Consider the following 25,625-nt stretch of genomic DNA (forward strand, 5'->3'; position numbering starts at 1 on the left):
GAAGAAGGGTGGGACTGAAGAGAGACTAGCTGCTTATGATGACTCATTCCTCTATCCTTCTTCAGTGCCATAGTGCAGACGAGCAGGAAGGGGAAAGAGCCAGGGACTTGCCCCTTTCTAGGGTGCACTATTTCTATCTATCTGCACTTACTGGTGACTAGCATTGGTAAAGTTGCTGCTCTCTCTGACCCTTAGCTTCTCTCTCTCTGTTGAGCATCGACTAGTCATGCCTACCTATACCACAGAGTGGTGTGGAGGCTAAAATAACACTAGATTCAGATCTCACCGTCTCATTGTTCTTTCAAACTTCCTCACTGAAAATATATTGTGCCATCGACTCATGTCCTCTGCTCTGTTAGAGTAGAAACATTCAGAGAACCTGGGTGTGGGTAAAATGGAAGAGTTGATATACCAACAGGATTCAGAGTGTCTACTCTGAGTCAGGTCTCTGATTTTTAGTGGCCTCTTTTTCTTAGAAGTAATAAAATTTAGAGACAAGTGAACCTGCATAACTAATGAAAATAAAAGGGTACAGGAATTCAATTCTAAATTACCTTTGTAACCACAAGTTATATAGGAATCTAATTTTTCTTTGCTAACACTGGGTGTTGTTTAGCTCATGAAAGGCAATTCTATTCAGGATGATACTGTAAGGAGTTAGTGTTGGTGCTAATAATATTAATTAGATTAGGATCTAAAATATACTACATTGGAACACATGAAGAAAATTAGGTACGACAAGACCAATTGCTTTTTATTATTGCTGGTCTGGTAATGTTAATAGATATTTTAAGCCAATCCTAATAGAGATCTGATAAATCATCTGAAAAATAAAAATATCAGAAAGACTTAACTTTTTTAGCTAACAATTACACAAAGTTTACTGAACTTTGTTGTACCAATCTCACCTGGCTTCCTTTCTTTCTGAAATCTCCTCAGCACATGAATGAAGCAAAGTGAGATGGTCTCCAGGTTTCCCTCCCCTGACCCCCAGGGGATCTCCACAGTAAGAACAGTTATGGAGAAAGGGCTTGATTTCTTAAAATGGACAGTTGGGCCAGATCAGGTAGGACCACAGATCTCAGGGTACAAGATGCAGATGTTTGGATTAAAAGGTTCCTTTTGCTGGTCCACCATAGTTTTCTAATTGTTAGAGAAACATTCTCTGTGGAGAGAGAGAGGAGAGAGAGAGAGAGAGAGAGAGAGAGAGAGAGAGAGAGAGAGAGAGAGAACTAGTCACAGGGTATTATGATGCGCCACAAAAAGTGATTCTTTAGGAATATCTGAGTATTAGCACACACAAAAAAAATCCTACCTCTTTTCATTATTTTTTTCCTGTCCTTCCCATTTCCTATTTCTAAAGGCCTCTTTCTCCGTATGGCGTCAGAATATGTCTGAAGAATTTGTAAATCTCTTAGAAACAAGGGGGCAAAAGAAAGACGAGGGTAAAGCCCTATACAGGATTTCCAGAGTAATGAAACTGTTCAGTATGACTTATAATAGTTAGGGTATATTTGTCAGAACTCCTACAATGTACAATGTTCAAAAATGAACTCCAATACAATCCATGGACTCTAGGTGATTGACAATGGTATGTTGTCGTGGGTTTAACATTTGTCACAATGAGCTGTTCTACTGAGGAAGGCTAAGCGTGCTCAGAAGCAAGACTGTCTTTTTTTTTCCTTCCTCAAAATTTTACTGTGACTTTAAAGCTGATTTTATATATGTATATATGGTTTTTACATATGTATATGTCCCTGATATTTGGTAATTCATTACCTCATTAATGATTTCGAATGAGCTTTTTTTGTTTTTGTTTTTTGTTTTTTTGTTTGTTTTTAGGCCTGCCCTGAGATGGATCTCTTTGAGATGCTCTAGACTGGGGACTAATAAAAGGGCGACCTATCCGTCCTCAGGTGCTCTAGGAATGCAGCGCCTCCACTCTCCGCAGTGACGAAGCATCCTCTCGCCCCACAGTGAAACCTGCCCTCACGGGAAAATCCAATCAAGTGGGGCGGTTTTTTTTTTTTTTTTTTCTTTCTTTTCCGCTTTGGTTGCCACCGCCCACTCCCGACTAGATGACAACCTAGAGGGCTCCCGGGGACTTGCCTGACTCTTCCATCTCCTCCCACCTAAGGACACCTCCGGAGCCGGGCGGCGGATGGGACGCCGGCGGAGCCAGAGAGCATGCGCGTCCGCGCCGAGCATGCTCAGTAGCGCGCGCGGCTCCCCGGAGCTCCGGCGCCGATCGGCGAGCGACGCGGAGCTCTCTGCCGGAGCCGAGGGAGCGGCAGGAAGTGAAGCGGCCCCGCCAGGCGACCGCGGCGGTAGAACCCGAGGCGGCGGAAGAGGCTCTGCGGCGGCGGCGACGACAACGTCGACCCGGGAGGCCGAGGGAGCTGAGCGCCGAGGGGACACGCCCGCTCGGAAGCCGGACCCCGAGACGGGCAGGATGGATCACCACCAGCTGGGGACTGGCCGCTACCAGGTGGTGAGTGCTGGGGCCCCGGGGAGGACGGTCACCTCGGGGCGCCCCGACGGGCGCCTTCCCGCCCGGCCCACCTTTCCGCCAGCCCCCGGCCACAGCCGACGGCCTGCGCCCCGCCGAGCCCCCTCCCCGGCGCTCCCCGACTCGCCCAGGCTGGCTTTCTTTCCCCCTCTTTCTTCCCTGACTCAGACACCCGTGAGCAGTGAGTGGTGTCCCCCTGCGGCGGGGCTGGGTGCACGTACCTGTCTGGGAGGTGACCCGACCGGCGACCTGAATTGTGTGAGGTTGTAGAGTGGGGTGTACCGGCTAAAACCGGCGTGAGGAGTAGAGAAGAGCTGTGATGGGGAAGGTGCCTCGCTTCTAGTTAACCTTGTCATTTTGCCCTTTTCCATTGTGTTAGTATTACAGTGATTGTTTGTTTGTTTGTTTTTTAAATCTCTCTGTTTTGCCTGCAGCGTTTTATTAGAAAAAAATTCGAAGCTTGTTTGAAAAATGAAATACTGTTCATTTAATACAGAGTTTTTAACCTCTCAAGTGTGTAAACCACCAGCTATGCTTAAATGAGGGAAATGCACCCTGTATTTTCTTTGTCAGAATCTCTGTATTTTACACCCTGGGTGTTCTAGTGATGTCATTGGAGATAAATAATGTGAATAGCATTGTCAGTAATATTTACTTTATTGCGTTTTCACCTATAAACTTTTAGATAATTTAGTGGAACATAGTTACTGGGGGAGAGAAGAAAAGCATTTGTGCATATTGTTGTTATTGTGTGTCAGGTTTATAAGATTCCACAGTTACTACTACATGTCATCTTTTCTGTCTGCCTGCATGTGTGTTGTGGCTTTTGGCAAATCTGAAGGATTGTGGCAGAGACTTAATTTTTCATTTTTTCTTTGCTAAGTGTTCTACGTCATTTGCGTTTATTTGCTATAACATAGCCAGATGATTCAGATTATGAATTTTCCGAAAATTATCAACATTTTCAGAATAGCTTAGGAAAAAGAAATCTTGCTAATTTATTGAAGGTGCCTTTCAAGTTGTCAGTTTTGGGTAACTTTATATTTTTAAAAAGACATTGTTCCCTTTCCAAGTGTTTGCAAAAATAAAATGCCACAGTTACATCTTGGATAATTTTATCATTGATACTTGTTTTATTTCTCAAATCTTACCCATTTCTGTTTGTGTCTCTTAAGTGATATAATTTGATTTGAATTCTTTCTTTGGGTTGCTTTTCCTTATTGGGCTCAACCATAGATGATACTTAAAATAGTTTTAGTAGTTTTAATTTATTATATTGTCTCTTTTGCTTTTGATAGAGGTAACTAGTTGAAACTATTTTTTTCTCTCAAAATTTCTTCAGATAATGTTGGAGTTTACTTTTGTCTAAACTTTGAAAGTAGGTTTAAAATACTACATTTTTCCCCCTTCAAAACTGAAGCTGGCCAGGCGTGGTGGCGCATGTATTTAATCCTAGCACACAGGAGGCAGAGGCAGGCGGATTTCTGAGTTCGAGGCCAGCCTNGTCTACAAAGTGAGTTCCAGGAGAGTCAGGGCTATACAGAGAAACCCTGTCTCAAAAAAAAAAAAAAAAAGAAAAGAAAAGAAAAGAAAAAAAGAAAAAACAACAACAACAAAAAAACTGAAGCTGTGTCCTATAGAGACTTTGAGTGAGTGGAGCCACTCTGTAAGGGCAGGGGGCAAAAATCAGTCATTCTAAATAAATTATTTCTTTTAGATAGAATATTATTTTTCTTTATAGGGAGAAGCATTGGAGGATTTTATTATAGTCTAAATTTGTATTGTCATTCTTTTACTTTTGTGGTTACATAGTAAATTCATCTGTTTAGGATGATAAACACCCCCTCCCTGTTTTTTTGTTTTTGTTTTTTTATTTAATTTGAGAGTAGCTTTGTCTGGGAAAATGGCATAGATACAGCTGAGCTTGAGTTTTGAGTAGATTCTGTAGCTGGGGTTCGGTCTGGAAGCCTAGCTTATGTAATGGGCATGCCTATTTTATGGCTTCCTTTAGGTCAGGCCTTATTTTGAAACTCTAGAATGATTAATAAACTGTAGCAGTAAACAACTTTGTTAGCAATGATGAGGTCAGGAGATAGGGAGTGGTAGGTAGGGGTGATAAACACTGTGTGTGTGAATTTACTTTTATTTAAAGAGCTAAAACTCAGCTCTGCATACTGCTGATTCCTGGTAATCAGAATGGCTTACTGTCTTTAATCCACATATACAGTTTATCCAGGACATTTTTTTCCTTTAGGCCATCCAAAGTGTTTATTCTCTTATTATTGCTTTAACCAACATATTAAGTATTGGATTTTATAAGTCCTTTTTGTACTTTCATGTCCTACATATGCATACATATGTATATATAAATTTAAATCTACATTTCCTCTTAGGATAGAAAACATGCCTTTTTCTCTCTGAATCTGGCTTATTTCACTTAACATATTGCATCTCCCCCCCCACCCCCCAGTTCCATCTGTTTTCCTGTTTCCTAAGATTGTTGTAGTTTCATTCTTTTCAGCTGAATAAAACATCCTCATGTATATATACATTTTCTTTGTCCATTTATCTGTGTCTGGGACTCCAGCCTGGGTCCACATCTTGATTACTATTTCTTTTTAGCCAGACTGACCTTTGCACATTCTGGATAAGCCTCCAACCACTGAGTAGCCAAGGGCCTCACGATCCTCCTGCCTCAGCTTCCTACTAGGCTAATGGCCACACATCACCATCCCTGGCTATAATAATTGTCCCCCCACCCCATTTCCTGTCCATTGTTAGAGATCCATAACAATAGACAAAATGTCCAGCTGCAATGTCTTGCTAATTTTCTAATTTCAGGGAAAAAAAGATGAGGCGTGATGTTTACTTTCAGTGTGTTTTGGGAGGTTGAGTTGTGCTTGATGGGAAAAGAGCGATGTGCCACACTGTTTAGCTAACTGGCTCTGCATCTGCCACTGCAGCCTACACTGCTTTGCTGATCTCTACTCTGAAGGCTTATGTGCCCACAACAAGGTGACTACTAAGATTTAAAAGGTATTCTCTGAATAACTAAATTGGCAGTGTTAATTGTAGCAGCAGTTTCCTAGAGTGCCAACAGTAGGACTTCTTGGACTACATTTAGCATCCTCACATAGTGAGGAATTCTTTAGTAGACAGTAGCTTAGATTAGTTTACTGTGGTTATTTCTGATATTTGACTGCATAGTGTTTTTTGCTTCTTTTACATTTTAAGATAGTAATAACAATCCTACAATGTAAGCATTCTATGAAACAAAATTTGAAGTACTCGTGCTATAGAGAGTTCTGAGTACTTCACTTCTGTATCTGGAGAATCTCCGTTGCACCTGATAAGTCAGCTAAGGAAGGAGGTTGAACTGCTAAAATCAAGTTAGTGAGATGAGATGTAGCCCAGGTGCTTGGCTAACCTGTTTACACTCAAGGCTCAAGGCTGGTTCCATCTCCAGCACCACAAACAACAAAACAAAAGAGGCATTAATGTCATCTAGACTTACATTTAGGTTTTGTTTGCAATGAATGAAAACCCAATTCTTTTTTTTTTTTTCTTTCTTCTTTTTTTTATATGTATGTGTGTCACACATGTGCTGCTGCCTAGGGTAGTGAGAAAAACTCCTGGAGCTTTAGTTTCAGGTGGTTGTAAGCCATCTGAGTGTGAGTGTGAGTGCTGGGAACTGAACTCTGGTCATATGAAGAGCATCACATACTCTTAGCCACTGAGCCATCCTGTTTGCCAGTTTTTAAACAAATGAGTCACTTCATATCTAAAAGCATCATTTCCTCGTATTACTACAACCTCATAGTTATTATTTATTATGAAAATTAAAATACCATATGTATTAGTCAGGGTTCTCTAGAGTCACAGAACTTGCAGATAGTCTCTACATAGTAAAGGAATTTATTGATGACTTACAGTCTGCAGTCCAAATCCCAGCAATGGTTCAGTAGTAGCTGTGAATGGAAGTCCAAGGATCTAGCAGTTGCCGAGTCCCACACGGCAAGAAGGCGAAAGAGCGAGAGCCAGACTCCCTTCTTCCAATGTCCTTATATGGTCCCCAGCAGAAGGTGTAGCCCAGATTAAAGGTGTGTGCCACCACACCTTTAATCCCAGATGATCTTGGACTCGGAGATCTCCCTGTCTTAATCTTCTGGATTCAATCACCACTGTGTCTCAAGATCTCCATACCAAGATCCAGATCAGAAACTTCTATCTCCCAGTCTCCAGATTAGGTTCACTGGTGAGCCTTCCAATTCTGGATTGTAGTTCATTTCAAATATAGTCAAGTTGACAACCAGGAATAGCCACTACACCATAATATAGGCAAAACAGAGCAGTGGTTCTCAACTTGTGGGTTTCGACCCCTTTGGGGTCAAATGACCATTTCACTGAGGTCACATAATCAGATATCTTTCATATTTACATTATGATTGATAACAGTAGCAAGATTGCAGTTTTGAAGTAGCCACAAGAACAATTTTATGTTTGGGGATCACCAAAACACGAAGAGCTGTATTAAAAGTTTGTAGCTTTAGGAAGGTTGAGAACCACTGATGGAGAGACTGTCACATGGAAATAACTACTATTTTCATAAGCTAATGAATTAGCCTGTTAGTGTTTCATGGTTGCTGGCAGAAAACAGAAGACTCCTAAGTCAGAACAAATGGCATTACTCATGGTACACAAAGCAACAGGAACACATCAGATTTGAGTCGTTTTCCTTGTTCCAAAGTCCTGTGAGGTTAATGAGTGTTTGGAGAGACACAGCAATGAGTTTGGCACACCTCTGAGGCAGCCAGAGTCAAGAACCTAGCTCTTTATATTTATCTCTTTACTTTGTAGGAAGCAGCTAACACTGTAGCAAACAGTGATGGTTTACTTGCCTTTGAAGGTAGCTTCTGTGCTTGCCTTAGTTCTCTGTTGTCTGTGTAACTTATTACAAGGAAGGCTCATCAGGAAACTGACAGCTCCACCTAGAACAGCCACTAAGAAGGCAGATGCTTTGTGGCCCTGGACCTCTGCCTCGCCCAGTAGACCGTTCTAAGTGTCTAGTCTCTATGATGTTTTCTAGTTATCTTTTCTGTCTCTCCTGATTTCCGGGACCTTCATTTGTTTCTTTTGAATTTTATCAATATACATTATCTGTCTTGTATTACTGCTTTTTATGTTCTCAAGCTTGCCCAGTTGCATAATCTGATACATCTAGGCTCCTGTCTGCATTAGGGCTCTTGTTATATTGACATTGAATGTTATCCTCAGAACTTTTTAAAATTCCTGATATTTAGAAGCTTTCTTTTGACATCTTTGTCTTTTATTCTCTCTGTGAATTCTTCCCGGTTCCTTGAATGCCCATCTTTTCATGCTATGAAATAATTACTGCTTTCTTCTCTTGCTTGGCTGCTCTGTAGTGTATTGTTTGCATGGCATGTTCTTTTTCAGTATAAATTAGGCTGGCTGGCTTGTTTGCTGGCTTGCTTTGCCTTTCCTTTCCTTTCCTTTCCTTCCTTCCTTCCTTCCTTCCTTCCTTCCTTCCTTCCTTCCTTCCTTCCTTCCTTCCTTCCTTCCTTCCTTCCTTCCTTCCTTTCTCTCTCTTTTTCTCTTTCTTTCTTTCTTTCTTTCTTTCTTTCTTTCTTTCTTTCTTTCTTTCTGTCTGTCTGTCTGTCTGTCTGTCTGTCTGTCTGTTTCTTTTTTCCCCTCAAAAACCTTCAGTGGTTTCTTTTTAAAACCCCATTCCATCATTCAGTGGTGTTTAATATTAAAACTTTCAAATAGGTAGCAATATATAGAAAACTGGAAGAATAGTTTGTAACAGTTGTTACATTCATGCTGTTGTATGTCTTCAGTGTCATTTTACAATTGAAATATTTTTTTATTTTGTGAGCATTTCATATGTGCATGTAGTGTATTTTGATCATATTCATTCCTGTTCCCCTTCTTAATCCTTTCTCTGATCTACTCTCACTAGATTCCCTCCTGACTTAGTGTCCTCGCTTTAATATATCTTTGATTCATTCATTCTTTCTTTTTCTTTTGTTTTTTTTCAAGACAGGGGCTCACTGTATAGCCCTGGCTGTCCTGGAACTCACTCTGTAGATCAGGCTGGCCTGGACAGAGCGTTCAGATTAAAAGTGTGGATCACCATGTCTAGCACCTCTTTCTAGTTTTTAAAAGTTTCACTTTGCAGCTCTGAGAAACACAGTTTCTCAGTTGGTTTGTTTGTTTTTAAACTTTTCTCATCAATAAATTTTTAATCTTTAAATTTGGGCCATTTCAGTCTTTAAGTTTTTTTCTACTCTGATGAATTCTTTTAATGTTTGAAGTCTATAATTCTTACCATACAGGTTCCTAGCGTGGGCCTTTCACTCCTGTATAGACGCTTCTCGAAGCATCTGTCTCTATCATTTACATCCTGATTGCTGCTGTCCAGCAGACTGACTTCTTGTTAATTCTTCAACCATAGTCTATTCTCTTCCACTTCCCTTACTTTATATCAAGCCATAATTTGGTTTATTTGCCTCATAAGATCTTATTTTTAAAAATTTATTTTTGTTTTATATGCATTGTTGTTTTGCCTATGTCTATGTCTGTGTGAGGGTGTCAGAGCCTGGAGTTACAGACAGTTGTGGGCTGCCATGTGGTTGCTGGGAATTGATTCAGGGTCCTTTGGAAGAGCAGTTGGTTCTCTTAACCACTGAGCCACCCATCTCTCCAGCCACTAAAATCTTACTCTTAAATATAAGAAATCCCTTTACATCTATAATTAAAAGAGGTTTTGGAGCTACCATTTATACCAGGGAAAAGTTGAGAATGTCAATATTAGAAAAGTTGTTGTCTTGAATTTCATGCTTCATTATCTTTCTACCATGGAGTCTAGTACTATCCTCAAAGACACTTAAGTGCTTCTGCAAAGGACTGATTTTTTTTTTTAATCTTTAAAATAGACTTTTAGTATTCAGAATATCTGTACCTGAGAAAGTTTATATTCAAGTCTTTTGTACCAAGTCATTCATTTGCTAAGGTGTGCAGCAGCAGCACTCTGATGTGTTGTTTAAAGTTCTTTTGTGTTGCAAGGATGTACTGTTTTCCAGTGCATCTTAAAGCTCTCTTGCTGTTTTGTGCATGTCATAAGAATTGTACCTGTGTGTTTGACTTGAATGTATTCATTAAAATATCTCTATGCATGAGTCAATTACCGAGTTTCTGCAGCGTTCATGAGCAATGCTGACTCAGTGCAGACCCTCATTAGGTCTATTTGAACTGTGCATATTCTAGTACTAGTGTAATATATATGTAGTAATAATTATATGATTTATATTGTGAAAATACTGTGACACAGACAGTCCGTAAACTGACAATCCATGGATGCTGAAGAGGTGGCTCGGGGGTTAAGGGTCTGTACTGTTGCAGTGCACCTGAGTTCAGTTCTCAGTATCCATGTTGTGTGATATTTACCTTCAAGGTCACCTGCTCACATGTGCACATACCCCTCCCCCAGACATATGTGCTTTTTATGTCTTCTTAGCATGTCTTCTAATATGGTCTTGGCTTCTGACACCTTAAGAGGAGGAAGCGACTGCTGTTTTTTGTGAGATCTAGGATTGAAAATTTAGAATTCAATTTCTTTTCTCTTGCCTTTTTTTTTTTTTTTTTTTTGTCATAACAGTGGTAAGACCAGCCCAGGTTGGAAAGGAAAGGGAATAAAAGTTCCCTGCCTCAGTGTCACATTTGTTTTGAGGCAGAGTCACACACTAGCTCAGGCTGGACTTTGAACTCTCAGGCATTACCCTGCCTCTGCCTCTGAAGTTCTGCAGTTCTAGGCATGAGCTACCACACTGGCTCCACTCCCATCCCTTAGTGGCATAGAGGATACACCTATGTTGAGTGAAGAAATTGATGTTTATTTTTGAATTTGACATTTTGACCCCTCAGTAAATAAATACCAGGATATTTGAGACCCCATTCACTATTAAGGTGTAGTAGTCAGGCTTCAATTCCATGGAAGTAGGAAGATTAAATGGGTGAGGGTACGTGTAGTGGCTATTCCTGGTTGTCAACTTGACTATATTTGAAATGAACTACAATCCAGAATTGGAAGTCTCACCAGTGAACCTAATCTGGAGACTGGGAGATAGAAGTTTCTGATCTGGATCTTGGTCTGGAGATCTTGAGACANAGTGGTGATTGAATCCAGAAGATTAAGACAGGGAGATCTCCGAGTCCAAGATCATCTGGGATTAAAGGTGTGGTGGCACACACCTTTAATCNGGGCTACACCTTCTGCTGGGGACCATATAAGGACATTGGAAGAAGGGAGTCTGGCTCTCGCTCTTTCGCCTTCTTGCCGTGTGGGACTCAGCAACTGCTAGATCCTTGGACTTCCATTCACAGCTACTACTGAACCATTGTTGGAATTTGAACTGCAGACTGTAAGTCATCAATAAATTCCTTTACTATGTAGAGACTATCTGTAAGTTCTGTGACTCTAGAGAACCCTGACTAATACAGTACGGCATGGTAATATTAGGTCTACATGAATTTGTTGGCTTAAGACAGAAAGCCATGAGGCTTCTGTGAGGTGGGGTGGACAGGGGCCAAAACTCAGAATGACTTGTAGGAAATGGAACTCGATCAGTGACTCTAGTTTCTAAGTTCTATTTCATGAAAGTAGCCAGGTTTGGGTAAGTGAGAGGACAGAGTCAAATAAAAAAGTGAGACTGTCCTGAAGTGAAAACAAATCAGCTCACCCTTCAGTAGTCCGTTGCTTCAGTTCACGGCAGACAGACCTCAGGTCCAAGGGTTTGCCATCTCCATGCTAGGACAGGCCATTATCTGAATTGGCAGTGGTATAGAGAGAGGCTCTGCTGATTTGCTGGCTGCTTAAAGCTCTAAGGTGATGCCAGCCTACAATCCATGGCTACTGCCTGTGGATCTCTGTGAAGCTGGAGACACTGAGTGAGAAGGTGATGTGGACTCAGCTCTTGTAGGAAAGGTCAACTTTGAGCTGAGATTGCAGGTCCCCAGCAATGCTCCATGCCAGTCTCCCAGACAACACATACAAAATTTAGATTCAAAGATAAGAGTGTTAAGAATTTCCAGACAGTGACCACAAATTACATTAAACACTTAAATTATGTGTATATGTGCATGTCTTTGTGTGGATTTACATACAGAAGTGCAGTGTTAGTGGAGGCTAGAGCTTAGGGCATTGTGAACTACAGAATATGAACGTTATAGCTGATTTTATATCTTCTGCAAGAGAGTTAAGTGCTCTTAAACACTGAGCCATCTCTCTAGCTTGTCACCACTTGTTTTATAGTGATTATTTAGCAGTTATAGTATTCTTTCCTTGGTATCCAATTTACATTCTAAAATATTGCCTAGTTGTGTATGAATTGGTAACATATTATCTTGGAATTCTGTTTGAATTCTATATAGATAGTCTTGACATGCATTTAAATAACCAAGGAATATAGTCTGCTGACATTTATTAATGATAGTGTACTGATGTGATCATTGTGATTAAGGCTAGCCTTATCTACCATGTGATTTTAAGTCATCATTATTGTCTGTGTTTTTTTTTTTTTTTTTTTGGTTTTTCGAGACAGGGTTTCTCTGTATAGCTCTGGCTGTCCTGTTGTCTGTGTTTTCTGGCCACGTTGTTATGGTTTCATTTAGAAGTTTGATTACTTAGCTGGAATTAAGGTGTGGGTAAAATTCTTGTTAAAGACATGCCAAGTGCAAGTTGGGAAATGTTGCAGTAGTTTAAGATTTACTGTCAAGACTATTTCACTGTTTTGATTTGCTTAATTTTGAGATGTGTTTGAACATGAACAAATTAATAATTTTAAGTTCAGGAATGTGCTGTGTTTCATCTGTGATATATCTCCAGAATAATTCCTAAAATTATGTAGAGAATCATGCCACTTGGACAGCAGATTTGAGAATAGGAGATTAAACTAGAATTTATTTTATAAACGTGTCTTTCAGTGTGACACTGTTAACCTCTTTACTAATAGACATGTAGAATCTCTATTGGAATGAAGTCTTAATGGCAGTTTTTAAAGGTCATTTGTTTTTACCTCAGGAGAGCTTTTATTGAAGTCAGATGACATTTTGTGTAATTTCCTCCAAGAGACAAGGGTATTGAGATAAAACTTGAGACTTTAGTGGATTTGCTTGTAACCCTAGACAAGCTTAGCTTATCTCAGCATAGTTACTACATCAGTACACTCTCAGCCATATCTACATTCTTAAGTCTCTTGTTCTCTCTCCTTTGTAATTACCAAGCTGTGCTCGGCCTTCTAATGTTTAAATATACTATTTTTCCCTTTTCTGTCTTTCTGTCTTCTCAGGTCTAATTTCTAGTCTCGGTTTGTATGTGCATTTCGATGCTCTTTTCTCTGGAGAGTGCTCTCTCTCTCTGCCTCCCCATTGCCCTTTTCCATGTTTTACTTCCAAGTTATATATGCCCTGTTAGCACTGTGGACTTAGGCATGCTCAAGTTATACGTGCCTTTTTAGGGGCCTTAGGCTTGCTTTGCTCTTATTTTGTTGTATATTTGCTCACTAGAATAAATCTATAGCAAGGAAGAACTAATTTTGTCTTGATTATAATAGTATATTATAGGCTGTTACCTTTTGTTGTGGGCCTCTTTATCATCGGGACAAAATGAATAACTTCTGGAAGAAATATGAGCTAGATGTGGTGATGCACACCTGCAGTCGTAGTACCTGGGACGCTGAGGCAGAAGGATTATGTGTTGAGGCTTGTCTGGGTTACATATCATGTTACTATCTCTGAAAACCAGAGCAGGCAAATATACATGAGAGAAAATGAAATAAATAGCTGAATTTTTTTCTGAGTAGTTGGAAATGTAAATAAAGATATGAGTGTATTATAAAGTTCTGTACTAGAACAGTAAAGTATACTGTACAACCTATACAATATTAACATCATTCACATTCAACATTAGGATAGGTGCTGTGTTTATAGACTATTGCTACTTAATTCTGATATTTTTACATAATGTCTCTACTGTTTAGCAGCTTGCATTTGTAAGATAGTAACCATGGGTAGATTGTTCTAGCCATGAAAGGAGAATAGTTATTCATAGGTATTTTGTAAGTAGGGAGTACTTATTCGTTTCTTCAACCATCCGGATCATTTGATGTATGTCTCATCTACAGGAGCTTCTGTTTGAGGCTATACAGCAAAACTTGGAGGGCAAATTTCATTACTCGTTATGAATTGTAGTATGAGAATTATACCAAAACAGTACAGAAGTACAGGGAGGGAGGATGGAGAAATAATTCTAAGGATGTTTGAAAACAGCATAGGGAATCATTTTATATTTGCCTAAAATTGCGTATGATACACATTTCAAGTATATATGTATATGTATGTGTAATAATACCTTAAATGAAGTTATTCCACTTGGCAAAATGATACTTTCCCCAGGAGCCATAGACCATCTAATAAAAACCCTAGTGCCATGCATGAGAAACTCCCTTTTAAGTTTTTGGTCTGGGGTGTCCGAGAAACTCCCTAAACAATATAGATTATTGCTGTTGCTGAAGACACCCCTCACTTCTGACCCAGGATTAGGAGGGTCTGAGCGGGAACGCATCTGAAAGCCTGCTCTAAGAATTCCCCGTTACTATTCTAAATGAGCTGTGCAAGCTGCCCAAGAGCCAGCAGTGACACTGTTACCTACGATGACCAGCATGGAAAATAGTGAGAGTCATCTCTCGGTGGTAACTGGCAGTCTACTTGGACTTAAAGTCTACTGTAAAGAGAAGAACAGTCATGCCTGATACCGTAAACCTAGTTAGCTGTCTATGGTGACTGAGGTCATGGATCTTAGAGGAGAATCTACTAAGCCAGTATGATTCCTAACTGCATTCCAAATACTTATCTCATCAAAAAGCTCCTGGTTGCAGCAGGTGGAGATTGCATTACCAAGAGCCATGACTAGCCAAAATACAGAGAGCATCTGACCTTGGAGTATCCCAATTGGTACATCTACTGTGCACCCTCTACACCTAAGCCTCAGGGAACATCAAGAAAAAGGGGGTGGAAAGATTGTAGGAAGTCTGCAGCAAAGAGCGGACAAGGTAGCCATACCCTGAAATCTCAACAGTATGGCTGCCTGGACAAAGACCTGAATAATGACAACACAAGGGCTGGAGAGATGGCTCAGTGGCTAAGAGCACCGACTGCTCTTCCAGAGGACCTGAGTTCAATTCCCAGCAACCACATGGTGGCTCACAACCATCTGTAATGGGATCTGATGCCCTCTTCTGGTGTGTCTGAAGAGAGTAGTGGTATACTTATGTACATTAAGTAAGTAAAGAAAGAAAGAAATAAAATAACACAAATTGACATTCCAATGTGGTCAGGCACATCTTAACAGACCTCCAACCTAGATGAGCACCGCAAGCGATTAATAACTGCAGCAAGTGGGACTATTAGTTTTCCTCAGGAATGAGTCCTTCATCTGGTTATCCATTGCCAAGGAGTCTCTCCTAATGCATACCAGCACACTAAACTGTGCAGGATGTAACCCCCACCCCATGGGTGTGTGTATGGTCCTTCATATTCTAGAACATATTCTTTAATATTGAGAATTGTCCAGAGGTTAGTTGTCCTAAGTTTTTCCTGAGTTTATAGTTACAGTAAGCAACAGGATCTTGCAGTGGGAGGGTTGGACTGTAGGTGCAGTGGGAGGGTTGGACTGTAGGTGGCCACTACCATGTTGAAACAAGAGCCAACAACAAGTTTTTGAGATTTTTCACTCCCTCTATTAAACTTTCTTCTTTGTTTTTTTTTTTTTTTTTTTTTTTAAAGATTTATTTATTTATTATATGTAAGTACACTGTAGCTGTCTTCAGACACTCCAGAAGAGGGAGTCGGATCTTGTTACGGATGGTTGTGAACCACCATGTGGTTGCTGGGATTTGAACTCTGGACCTTCGGAAGAGCAGTCGGGTGCTCTTACCCACTGAGCCATCTCACCAGCCCCTGTTTTTTTCTTTAATGTTGGAGGTCTTAGACTTCTTTGGTTTTAGTTCCTAAGTGCCTATTCATATTCCTGTAAGCTGAGTTTATGTTCTTTGCTTGTAGTTCTATGGTTTCAGAGCTGTGTCATTTCTCCGTGAACCAGCCTTTTAACTGGGGGCCTCCAAAGCCAGTGTCTGCCATTTAGGAAACTCTGGCCGTGGCTCAGTGAAGTTGAAAGTGGTTTGAGGGTGAATTAGAGAGTTGGCCAGTTGATACACACTTACAGTTAACTAAGAATAAGTTCTGGTGTTGCTTAGTTATATAACTACTGTTAATAATATATATTTCAAAATAACAAAAGTAATTTTGTATATTTCACTACAAAAAATGAAATAAAAGGTATAGATTAGGAAATAACAAATTTTTATTGGCAGAATCTGTAAAATATGGAAGAACAAACAAAACTCTTGGAACTTATAAGGATTTAAATAAGAATATGACATTAATGTGAAAAAGTCAGTTCTATGTAACCAGTGGACAGATAAAGTCAGAAGCTGTAAAACTGGCCTGCGTACCATATTCACATACGTGTTTACAGTCAGTAACTGTGATTGTAACTTCCCAAATGGAAACAACTAATACACATTTCAGTAAGTGAATAAACTGGAGTACTTCTAGACAGTGACATTTATTTAGATCTAAAATGAGTGATTTTGATATCAAACAACATGGAGTAAATGTCTGTACATATTACCAACTGAAAGAAGCCAGAGTGACAAATCTAGATACTGTATGATTTCAACTGTGTGATATCCTGGAGATACTATTTTTGGAGACAGTTAAAAATATTATCAATGCTTGCTATGTCGTGATGAGGAAAGAGTTTAGGTGGCGTGTACTGACATTTGCCATCAACCACGAAATTAACAGCCAGACTGAACTTTGAGTGATAATGGCGTGTGTCATGTGTCAGGGTGGGCTCATCGGTTTTAACAATCCTACCAGTTTGGTGGGGATAAAGAAACTAGGGAGGCATCTCTGGGACAGGGTTATACGGGAAGTTGGTACCCTTGAGACTGACATTTGCTGTGAGTTTAAATCTAAAAACTTACTAAGACTTATATGGTAAATAAGTTTAGGGATGTATTATTGCTAACTTGGATAGAGAGGGGAAGGGAATTCATTGTATATGTTTACATGGGTGTTTGTCTTCTAATAATCCAGAGTTACTCAGTTTATGTGTTTATACCTTGACAACTTTTGAGAGTTCTTGCTTTTGTATGTAACACTTTGATGGAGCAGCCTTTTAATAGTGTCTATAGTGGTATCTTGGCACTTGCTACTTCCCGAATGCATCATCAGCAACAGCACGCCTTAGTAACTTATGTCACTGTGTTTAGTTTTGCTTGAGGATTCTATTCTTAGCCTCTTTCCGTTTGTAAAGGGGAGAATAAAGCTTTCTGTGAAAAAGTTGGCATTGGCCTGGTCCTTGGTAGCCTCTGTTCACTGTTACCTGGGCTTACAGTCAGTCTGTTTCCTCTGTTCTTGCTGAAGCACCAGCTGTACTCTGGCATGGCTGTTCCCGAGAGCTCCTTAGTCACTAGAACCTACAGGTTCTGTGTATCAGTGGTACTGAGTCTATTTACCGTGTCCAGTATTATACTAGGAGCTTATTAGGTTTAGTAAGTGGTGGCTGTAAAACTAATTAATGACTGGTTGGCTGAGTGAATAAGGCTACATGAATCACAGAAAGTGAAGCTTAATAAGATTAATAATGCACTCAAGCTTATTTGGCTAGTAGGATATCTGTGTCTTAAATTTAGATACCCTGACACCAAATCATGTTCTTTTTTTAGTTTATTTAGTTAGTAACTATGCTATCTTCTAGAACAGCCCTTCTTAGCCTGTCAGTTTCCATCCCTTTGGGGTCAAATAACCTTTTCACAAGGGCCACCTAAGACCATCAGAAAACACAGATATTTGCATTATGGTTCATAACAGTAGCAAAATTACAGTTATGAAATAGCAGTGAAAATAATGTTATGGTTGGATCACCATAGCATGAGGAGCTGTATTAAATGGTGTCAGCATTAGGAAGATTGAGTACCATAGTGGATAGGAGAGTGCATCATCACGCTGACTTCTAAAGTGTCAGATGAATGCTTGTGACAGTACATTGACAGTAACGACACACTAGGTTAGGGACTTTAATGCCTTTAAAAGTAAACTTAGCCCAACCCATTATGTGTAATCTAGCTCCTATCCAGCTCTTAGATATGAGAGTATCTATTGCTCAGGATTCAGTTTTAGCCAAGAGTCTTTGTTTCTGCTACTTTTGTATTGCTGTGATGAAACACCATGACCATGGCACACCTTCCAGAAGGGAGGGTTTATAGATCCCGAGGGATAGAAGGATAGCATCATCATGGTGTCTTGCTGAAGATAATGGCATCAGGCTGGCACTGAAGCAGCAGCTGAGTCCTGCCATCCAAATCCACAAACAGGAAGGAGAAAGCCCACTGAGAATGGTAGAGCATCAGCCTGCCCTCAGACCACCTCCACCAATACCACCACACCTCCTAGGCCTTTCCAAGCAACTCTTCCATCTGAGGACTGTATTCATATATATGAGCCTAGGGGGGCTGTTCTCATTCACACCACCACAGTCTGTAAAGGAAAGTATGGATCCCTCAAAAAGCAGAACGAATGGTCAGTGAGGAAAAGAAGGGAATGATTGGCGTCAGTGCTGTCCGGTGTGTTGCAAAATGTTGAAGTTCTCTGGTGGAATGTTTAGGGTCACTTATAAATACTATCATATCATCCTCAAATAGTGATATTTTGACTTCTTCCTTTCCAATTTGTATCCCCTTGATCTCCTTTTGTTGTCTAATTGCTCTGGCTATGACTTCAAGTACTATATTGAATAGGTAGGGAGAAAGTGGGCAGCCTTGTCTAGTCCCTGATTTTAGTGGGATTGCTTCCAGCTTCTCTCCATTTACTTTGATGTTGGCTACTGGTTTGCTGTANATTGCTTTTATTATGTTTAGGTANGGGCCTTGAATTCCTGATCTTTCCAAGACTTTTATCATGAAGGGGTGTTGGATTTTGTCAAATGCTTTCTCAGCATCTAACGAGATGATCATGTGATTTTTGTCTTTGAGTTTGTTTATATAGTAGATTACGTTGATGGATTTCCATATATTAAACCATCCCTGCCTCCCTGGGATGAAGCCTACTTGGTCATGATGGATGATTGTTTTGATGTGTTCTTGGATTCGGTTTGCGAGGATTTTATTGAGTATTTTTGCATCGATATTCATAAGGGAAATTAGTCTGAAGTTCTCTTTCTTTGTTGGATCTTTGTGTGGTTTAAGGGAATCAGTCTGACAGTTCCTCAGAAAACTGGACATAGTACTACTGGCAGATCCAGCAATACCTCTTCTGGGTATATACCCAGACTTCTGTTCCAACTGGTAATAAGGACACATGCTCCACTATGTTCATAGCTGCCCTATTTATAATAGCCAGAAGCTGGAAAGAACCCAGATGTCCCTCAACAGAGGAATGGATACAGAAACTGTGGTACATTTACACAATGGAGTACTACTCAGCTATTAAAAACAATGAATTTATGGAATTCTTAGGCAAATTGATATATCTGGAGGATATCATCCTCAGTGAGGTAACCCAGTCACAAAAGAACTCACTTGATATGCACTCACTGATAAGTGGATATTAGCCCAGAAACTTAGAATACCCAAGATACAATCTCCAAAACACAGGAAAATCAAGAAGGAAGACCACCACGTGGATACTTCATTCCTCCCCAAAATAGGGAATAAAATACCCATGAAAGAAGTTGCAGAGACAAAGTTTGGAGCTAAGAAGAAAGGATGGACAACCCAGAGACTGCCCCACCTGGGGGGTCCATCCATAATCAGCCACCAAACACAGACACTATTGCATGTGCCAGCAAGATTTTGCTGAAAAGACCCTGATATAGCTGTCTCTTGTGAGGCTATGCCAGTGCCTGGCAAATACAGAAGTGGATGCTCACAGTCATCTATAGGATGGAACACAGGGCCCCCAATGGAGGAGCTAGAGAAAGTACCCAAGGAGCTGAAGGGGTATGCAACCCTATAGGTGCAACAACAATATGAACTAATCAGTACCCCCCAGAGCTCGTGTCTCTAGCTGCATATATAGGAGAAGATGGCCAACTCAGCCATCACTGGGAAGAGAGGCCCCTTGGTCTTGCAAACTTTATATGCCCCATACAGGGGAACGCCAGGGCCAAGAAGTGGGAGTGAGTAGGTAGGGGAGCAGGGCAGGGGGAGGGTATAGGGGACATTCGGGATAGCATTTGAAATGTAAATGAAGAAATATCTAATAAAATAATTAAAAAGAAAAAGAAAAGTGTTGAAGACCTTAGCGAGACTGAGGGCTGGAAATAAACTTCACATCTAACCATTAGAAGTCATCATTCTTAGCATGAGATGTTTGAGTAAAAGACCATGGTAATGGTCTGGGAGGAAAAATGAAAATTGGAATCAGAGAGAATGAAATTTAACATCTTTTAGTTTATTTTTTTCTTTTTTCAGGTTGTTTGTATGTGAAGGAATGAAGGATGAATCAGGAAAAGAGTAATTTTAAACAGAGTAGGTCCCTGTGTGCTGTTGTTTGTTAGTATGATATAAATAAAATACATGTAGGTGATGTAGGTAGACAGCAGTAAGTCAGGAATAATTTAAATGAGGAGACACTGCTGGGAGACAGGATCTTGTTGGTGTATTTGTTATTTGGAAGTGAAGAATATGAGCTAGGGTAGGTGTATAAGACAAAGTTAAGAGATGCAGGGATGTAGGGGAGAGAAGTGGAAAGATTTTATTTAAAAAAAATATTAAGAGCTTTGTAAAAATTCCCTATGTGAAGTAGGAGACAAAGTTTTGACCATAAGTTTTCTGGTTGGAAGTGGGGACGGAGAAAGAGGGAGCTGAACCTCCACCCCCATCTGGAAGTGAGATAACTAATGCTGTCAGCTCTGCTGGGATTAGGGACTAATCTGACTTTCTGATTTGTTTCCCTTCCTCTGTCAGAAGGCAAAGGTCTCATCCTGATGGGTTCGGACTGAGTAGCTGTGGGCCAAGACAGGGGACTAGGGAATTGGTGGAACCTTTGCATATGTTTTTTGTATTATCTTCCAGAGGATACAGGACAGAAGGTAGTGAGTGAATGGAGCACTAGACTCAATGCAGATAAAGGACAGAGACTCAGAGGCTGGGATTGAAAATGAGCTGGTTTAAGTTCAGTGCCTCTTCTCAGAAGCTCGGTGTTGATCAGACTGCGTGTGTCTCTCTGCCTTGGGAGCAGAGACCATAGTCATCGGGTGCTGCGCTCTATATACTCTGTATACTGTGCCTTCATATTCTGTAACAAAAGGACTAAAGATGATTTGGCTGTTTAGGTCTAAGTAGGATTTAAAGTCAGGACGATGCTATTGGGGAAGGGACTGAGTGATTTGGACTTGCAACCGTGAAAGCATGTTCCAACAGTGGGAAGGAAACCCCATCCTAATATCCAGACAGGCCTTCCTCCTCGGCTAGACCGGAGATTTGGACTCACAGCAAGTCATTGTGAAACAGAATGAAGTTTATTAATCGGGAGACTACACACAGTGTGGAGAATGTAAAGAGAGGGCACTAGGGCCTGCAGAGATAGCTCAGTGGTTGAGAGGCTCTCTCTTGCAGAGGACCTGGGTTTGTTTTCCAGAGCCCACATGGTAGCTCATGGCTGTCTGTGGCTCCAGATCCAGGGGGATTCAACACCCTCACACAGACAGACATGCAAAACACCAGTGCACATGGAAAAACAAACAAACAAACAAAAAAGTTTAAACAATACAATTTAAAAATAAGGTGCAAAGGTTTATTTTACCTAAAGATTTCCTTTATGAGATTGAGGCATGGTTTATTATATAGGGTGTTATCCATGTTTATAGATTATAAAGGATTAAGATAAGATTAAAAAAATCAAAAGTCACAAGAGTTTAAGACTGTGTTTTGACCTTACCATTGTTCATTAGCTGTTTTAATGCTCTTTTTAAAAATATTTCTTAACACCTCCTCTCCCCCCTTCCCCCCAAAAAATCCAAAACAAAACCAAGATTGTAATCACTTTGTCTTGTAATTTTTGTCCTTTGTATTGAAATTCTTGACTGGGTGAGACTTAAACCAAAAGCAGGAGACTGAGGGACTCTTTTATCTCTCATGGTCCCTTGTTTTATCTTCCTACTTGGCCTCAAAGGGATCTGGCAGGCGTGGGGACTGTGGGGACTTAATGAAAGGCTTATGGTCTCCATCTGTAGTATCCCAGATACTTTTGGTGTTGTACTTAGGCAAGTGGGGATAGGACTAACATTGTTATTGGAGAGGATGTGAAGAAAACAGCCCTGTCCAGGCAAAAGTGGGTCCCATGCCCTGTGGACAGGAGGTTGTGCCGTGCTGAGTGTAGAGTAGAGGAGTGGGTGGGCACATAGGATTTCTAGAGGCAGCATGGGAAGGAAACCAACGCTCTGACCTTGTAGCTCCTGACGGTGTTTTGGAAAAAGTCAGGTCAGTTTCTGGCTACAAATGTCCTGGTTTTAAAAAGTGCTCCTTTACTTCCTGGCTATAGGGCTCATTGACTGGTGTTGACTGAAGGAATAACTGTAGTGGTAGTCAAATGGTAGTTTCCCAGTTCAGTATTTAAGAACTTAGTAATTTTCATTCTAGAGTGAGAAATTTTCCCATGATCCAGTTTGTTTATTCACTTATATTGGATTGAATTCACAGATTCATATTTTAATTCTATGAGTTATAATTGCATGCTTACTACTTTTACTCAATAAAATATTCAGATCATTCCAGCTTATTCAGCAGGAGCCTCTTTTGTCTTTTCCTGTGTCTTTGTGACATGCTCATGATTTGGAACTTTCTTACCATATGACATTTAAATAAAGCAGTGGGTTTGAGTTATTTTTTTTTTAAATTGGATATTTTATTTACTTACATTTCAAAAATTACCTTCTTTCCCAAAAGTAGAGAGCACTTGACGGATTTGCATGTCATCCTTGCGCAGGGGCCGTGCTAATCTTCACCAGTATCGTTGCAATTTTAGTGTATGTGCTGCTGAAGCGAGCACGGGTTTGAGTTGTTAAATGTAGTATGATTGAAAGGCAGCTTGCACTTGTAGGTAGGACGTCGGAGAAAACCTGCTTTCTTCCTTGCTTAATGAGCATCTCTCCTAAGGCTGTGTGCACAGAGCATCATTCGTCTGAGGAATAGCTAGTGTGAGTTCAAAACTGCAGACAGAATGCCTTTCTTATTTTTATTTTCTTTGTCTTTTGTTTTGAGCAGAATCTTTCTAAGTGAGGAGCCTGGCTTCAGCATGCCTTCTAGATTCTATAGGTGAATATGTATGGTTTATATACTGTGTGGGAAAAGGCACCAAGAAGGAAAAGTGCTGTTCCAGGTGGCAGAGCAACCTGAAGCCCTTAAGACATGCATCTTTTGACCTTTAAGCTGAAGTTCATTAGCAAATCATCCCTTGGAAATCGATGCATGCTGATCGTACTGGCTTTAAGTGCTGTCAGGTGGTTGATGGGAGACAGCAGCATCATATACGGACTTAGGGACCCGACTTTTCTCCTGATGAGGGTTACTAAAGGTTTTGAATATTATGTGGAGTCTGTGAAAATCTCGTTCAGTGTTATGGAGAGATGTTACAGATGTAAGATTTCTTTTTTTTTTTCTTATTTCTTTTTCTTTTTTTATTAATCATTTTATCTGTTTACATTTTAAATGTTATGCTCCTTTCCCTGAGGCTTGTTTTCCAACTTACAAAAATCTCCTTATTACATCATTTCGTCCTGTGTTAGAAACAAACAGAGTGGTTCCTACTTTTATCTCTCTTGTAGAGATCTTGGGAAGTATAGCCAACAATTTGCAAGAATTTGTTCTACCCACTTTGTTTATTAGCAGTCATTTTGAAACAACCTTTTGTCTTATTTAAAATTGAAATAATGGAGATGGAATAGTTATTTAGAAATAACCCTTTGTTTTATATAAAACTGGAATAATGGAGCCTAGTGAGGACTCAATAGTAATGGCATCGTTTACTGTAAAATCCTGGAGACCTGCATTTAATCCCCAGCACCCACATATAGGTAAAGGGAGAAAACCAGCTTTGTAAGTTATCCTCTTCTCTCCGTATGTGCACCATGACTGTTGCATGCCCATACCTACTCACCACACGCACACAGACACACAAATAAAATGAAATTGGGTAACATGATTCACTTCTCAAGCCTTTTAATTTCTTTTGGTTAAATATTCTTACAGAACACTATTTGCAGTGCTTATATTTTATTATGATACAGCATGTTTATTCTATTTTGGATTAATAGGCTTTTTCTTCTTTTTCTGTTAATAGTACATTGCGACGAATAGGTTTATAAGAATTGCTTTAACTTTCTGTATGATTTTGTAGGGTGTAATATTAAAATGGGAAATACTAGGTTGAAACATGTGTTTTAGTAGTCCTCTCTTTTACTTATAATTTTTAGTGTTTTTGCTTTTCTTTGGAGATCAGGTTTTAGTTCATAGCCCAGTTCACGGTGGTGCTAGCCAGCTCATGCTATCCTTGAACTGCTGATTGCTCTGCCTTAGCTTCCTGGGGCCTTGTCCTATAGTGTACTCCTCTCCCGATTCCTTTGTTTTTGCAGAAAGTGGTATGTGCTTGTCTTAAAACGTATACACAGTAGAAGTACAAAGACACAAGCAATCTAGGCACCAAGCTCTTAGCAGCCAGTGAAACCAATGCTAACACTGGATGGGCGTTATGTGTTTATATAGAGACAGATTGGAATGATTCTGTGAGTGTGGTTAAGCTATTTTAAAAATAAAAATATGATATATATGTTTTAATTTTACCAAAGAGGGAAAAACATGAATAACTCAACTCTCAGTCAGAGAAAACCCTGACTAGCATAGGACTCATTTTTGTTATTGTTTATTTTGTTTTGAGACTGGGTCAGACTGACCTTGAACTCATGGCTGCTCCTGCCTCTACTTCCCAAGTTCTGGGGTTAAAAGTGTGCTGCACTATGCCTGGCCACCACAGGAGTCTTAAATTGTGTAAGATTTCACCAAAATTAAGAAAAGAGGTTAAAAAAATTGTAAGAAATTAGAATAAATTTTGAAATTTTATGCTGAAGATTTAACTATTTAGAGAGTTTTTGTGTGTGTGTGTGTGGTGAACAGAAGAAGTATTTCATCTATATCTGCAGTTCTGGTATTTGTATTATTTTTAGTTTTTTGGGGGGCATATATAAGATTTGCTTTCTGTTTACTAGAAGTTATTTAATCTTTAGTTCTGTATTTAGTCTTGGTTCTACATATAAAAAATGATGTAGCTTTTCTGTTTGTTCAATTTTGATTTTGATTTTTAGTTCCGTAGCCCAGTTTCACTGTGATGCTAGCTAGCCCGTGTCATCCTTGCCTCAGCTTCCCAAGGGCTGATCCTGTGTTTGTCTATGGTTTATTCTGAAGCAGCTTTACTACAAGGACCCAAGGATGCTCCTATGTGATCCTTGGCTGCTCATGTGCTTGCAAATGTTCTTGGCTTTGTGTTTGAAAGACAGTTGACTGGCTCAGTTTATGAAGCAAATGTTTTATGTACATTATAAGAAGTATATAATAATAAAAAAGACTTCTGTATTGTCATAGAAACAACTGATGTTAATGTTTGTCGTGCTTTGTGTCTCAAACATCTCTCCCCCACCTACCCATATTCCAAGCCATATGTGTCCCCCTTTCTCTTCCCTTCCTCAAATGATCCTAAAGTTCACCTGTCTATGTATGTTTTCTTGACTTCTGTTGATTACAGTGTTTCCTCTGTATAGTGTAGACTTTAGGATTTGATGATACGAGTTGTGTTTGTTACATTATTTTGCTACTTATTTTTTAAACCTTTATTTTTATATGTATGTGTGTTTTGCCTTTCTGTATGTCTGTGTACAATGTGTGTGCAGTAATTGTGGAGTCCAGAAGAAGGCATCCCCTGG

General features: G+C 39.9%; 1 protein-coding gene and 1 non-coding gene across 2 annotated transcripts in view; one reads left to right on the forward strand and one right to left on the reverse strand.

Moving 5' to 3' along the window:
• The first annotated feature begins 2,116 nt into the window (after positions 1-2,116).
• Ndfip2 (Nedd4 family interacting protein 2) overlaps positions 2,117-25,625 on the forward strand; it is a 53,296-nt gene continuing 29,787 nt past the window's right edge. The window contains exon 1 of the mRNA XM_021203253.2: positions 2,117-2,491. Within this exon, the coding sequence (XP_021058912.1) occupies positions 2,162-2,491 (330 nt within the window). The 5' untranslated portion in view covers positions 2,117-2,161. The remainder of the gene's footprint in view (positions 2,492-25,625) is intronic.
• On the reverse strand, positions 22,595-22,702 carry LOC115064662. The gene has a single exon (XR_003844478.1). It is a non-coding gene; the product is annotated as a U6 spliceosomal RNA (small nuclear RNA).

Source organism: Mus pahari, chromosome 8, assembly GCF_900095145.1.
Source record: "Mus pahari chromosome 8, PAHARI_EIJ_v1.1, whole genome shotgun sequence".
In the NCBI taxonomy this organism is placed as follows: Eukaryota; Metazoa; Chordata; class Mammalia; order Rodentia; family Muridae; genus Mus; species Mus pahari.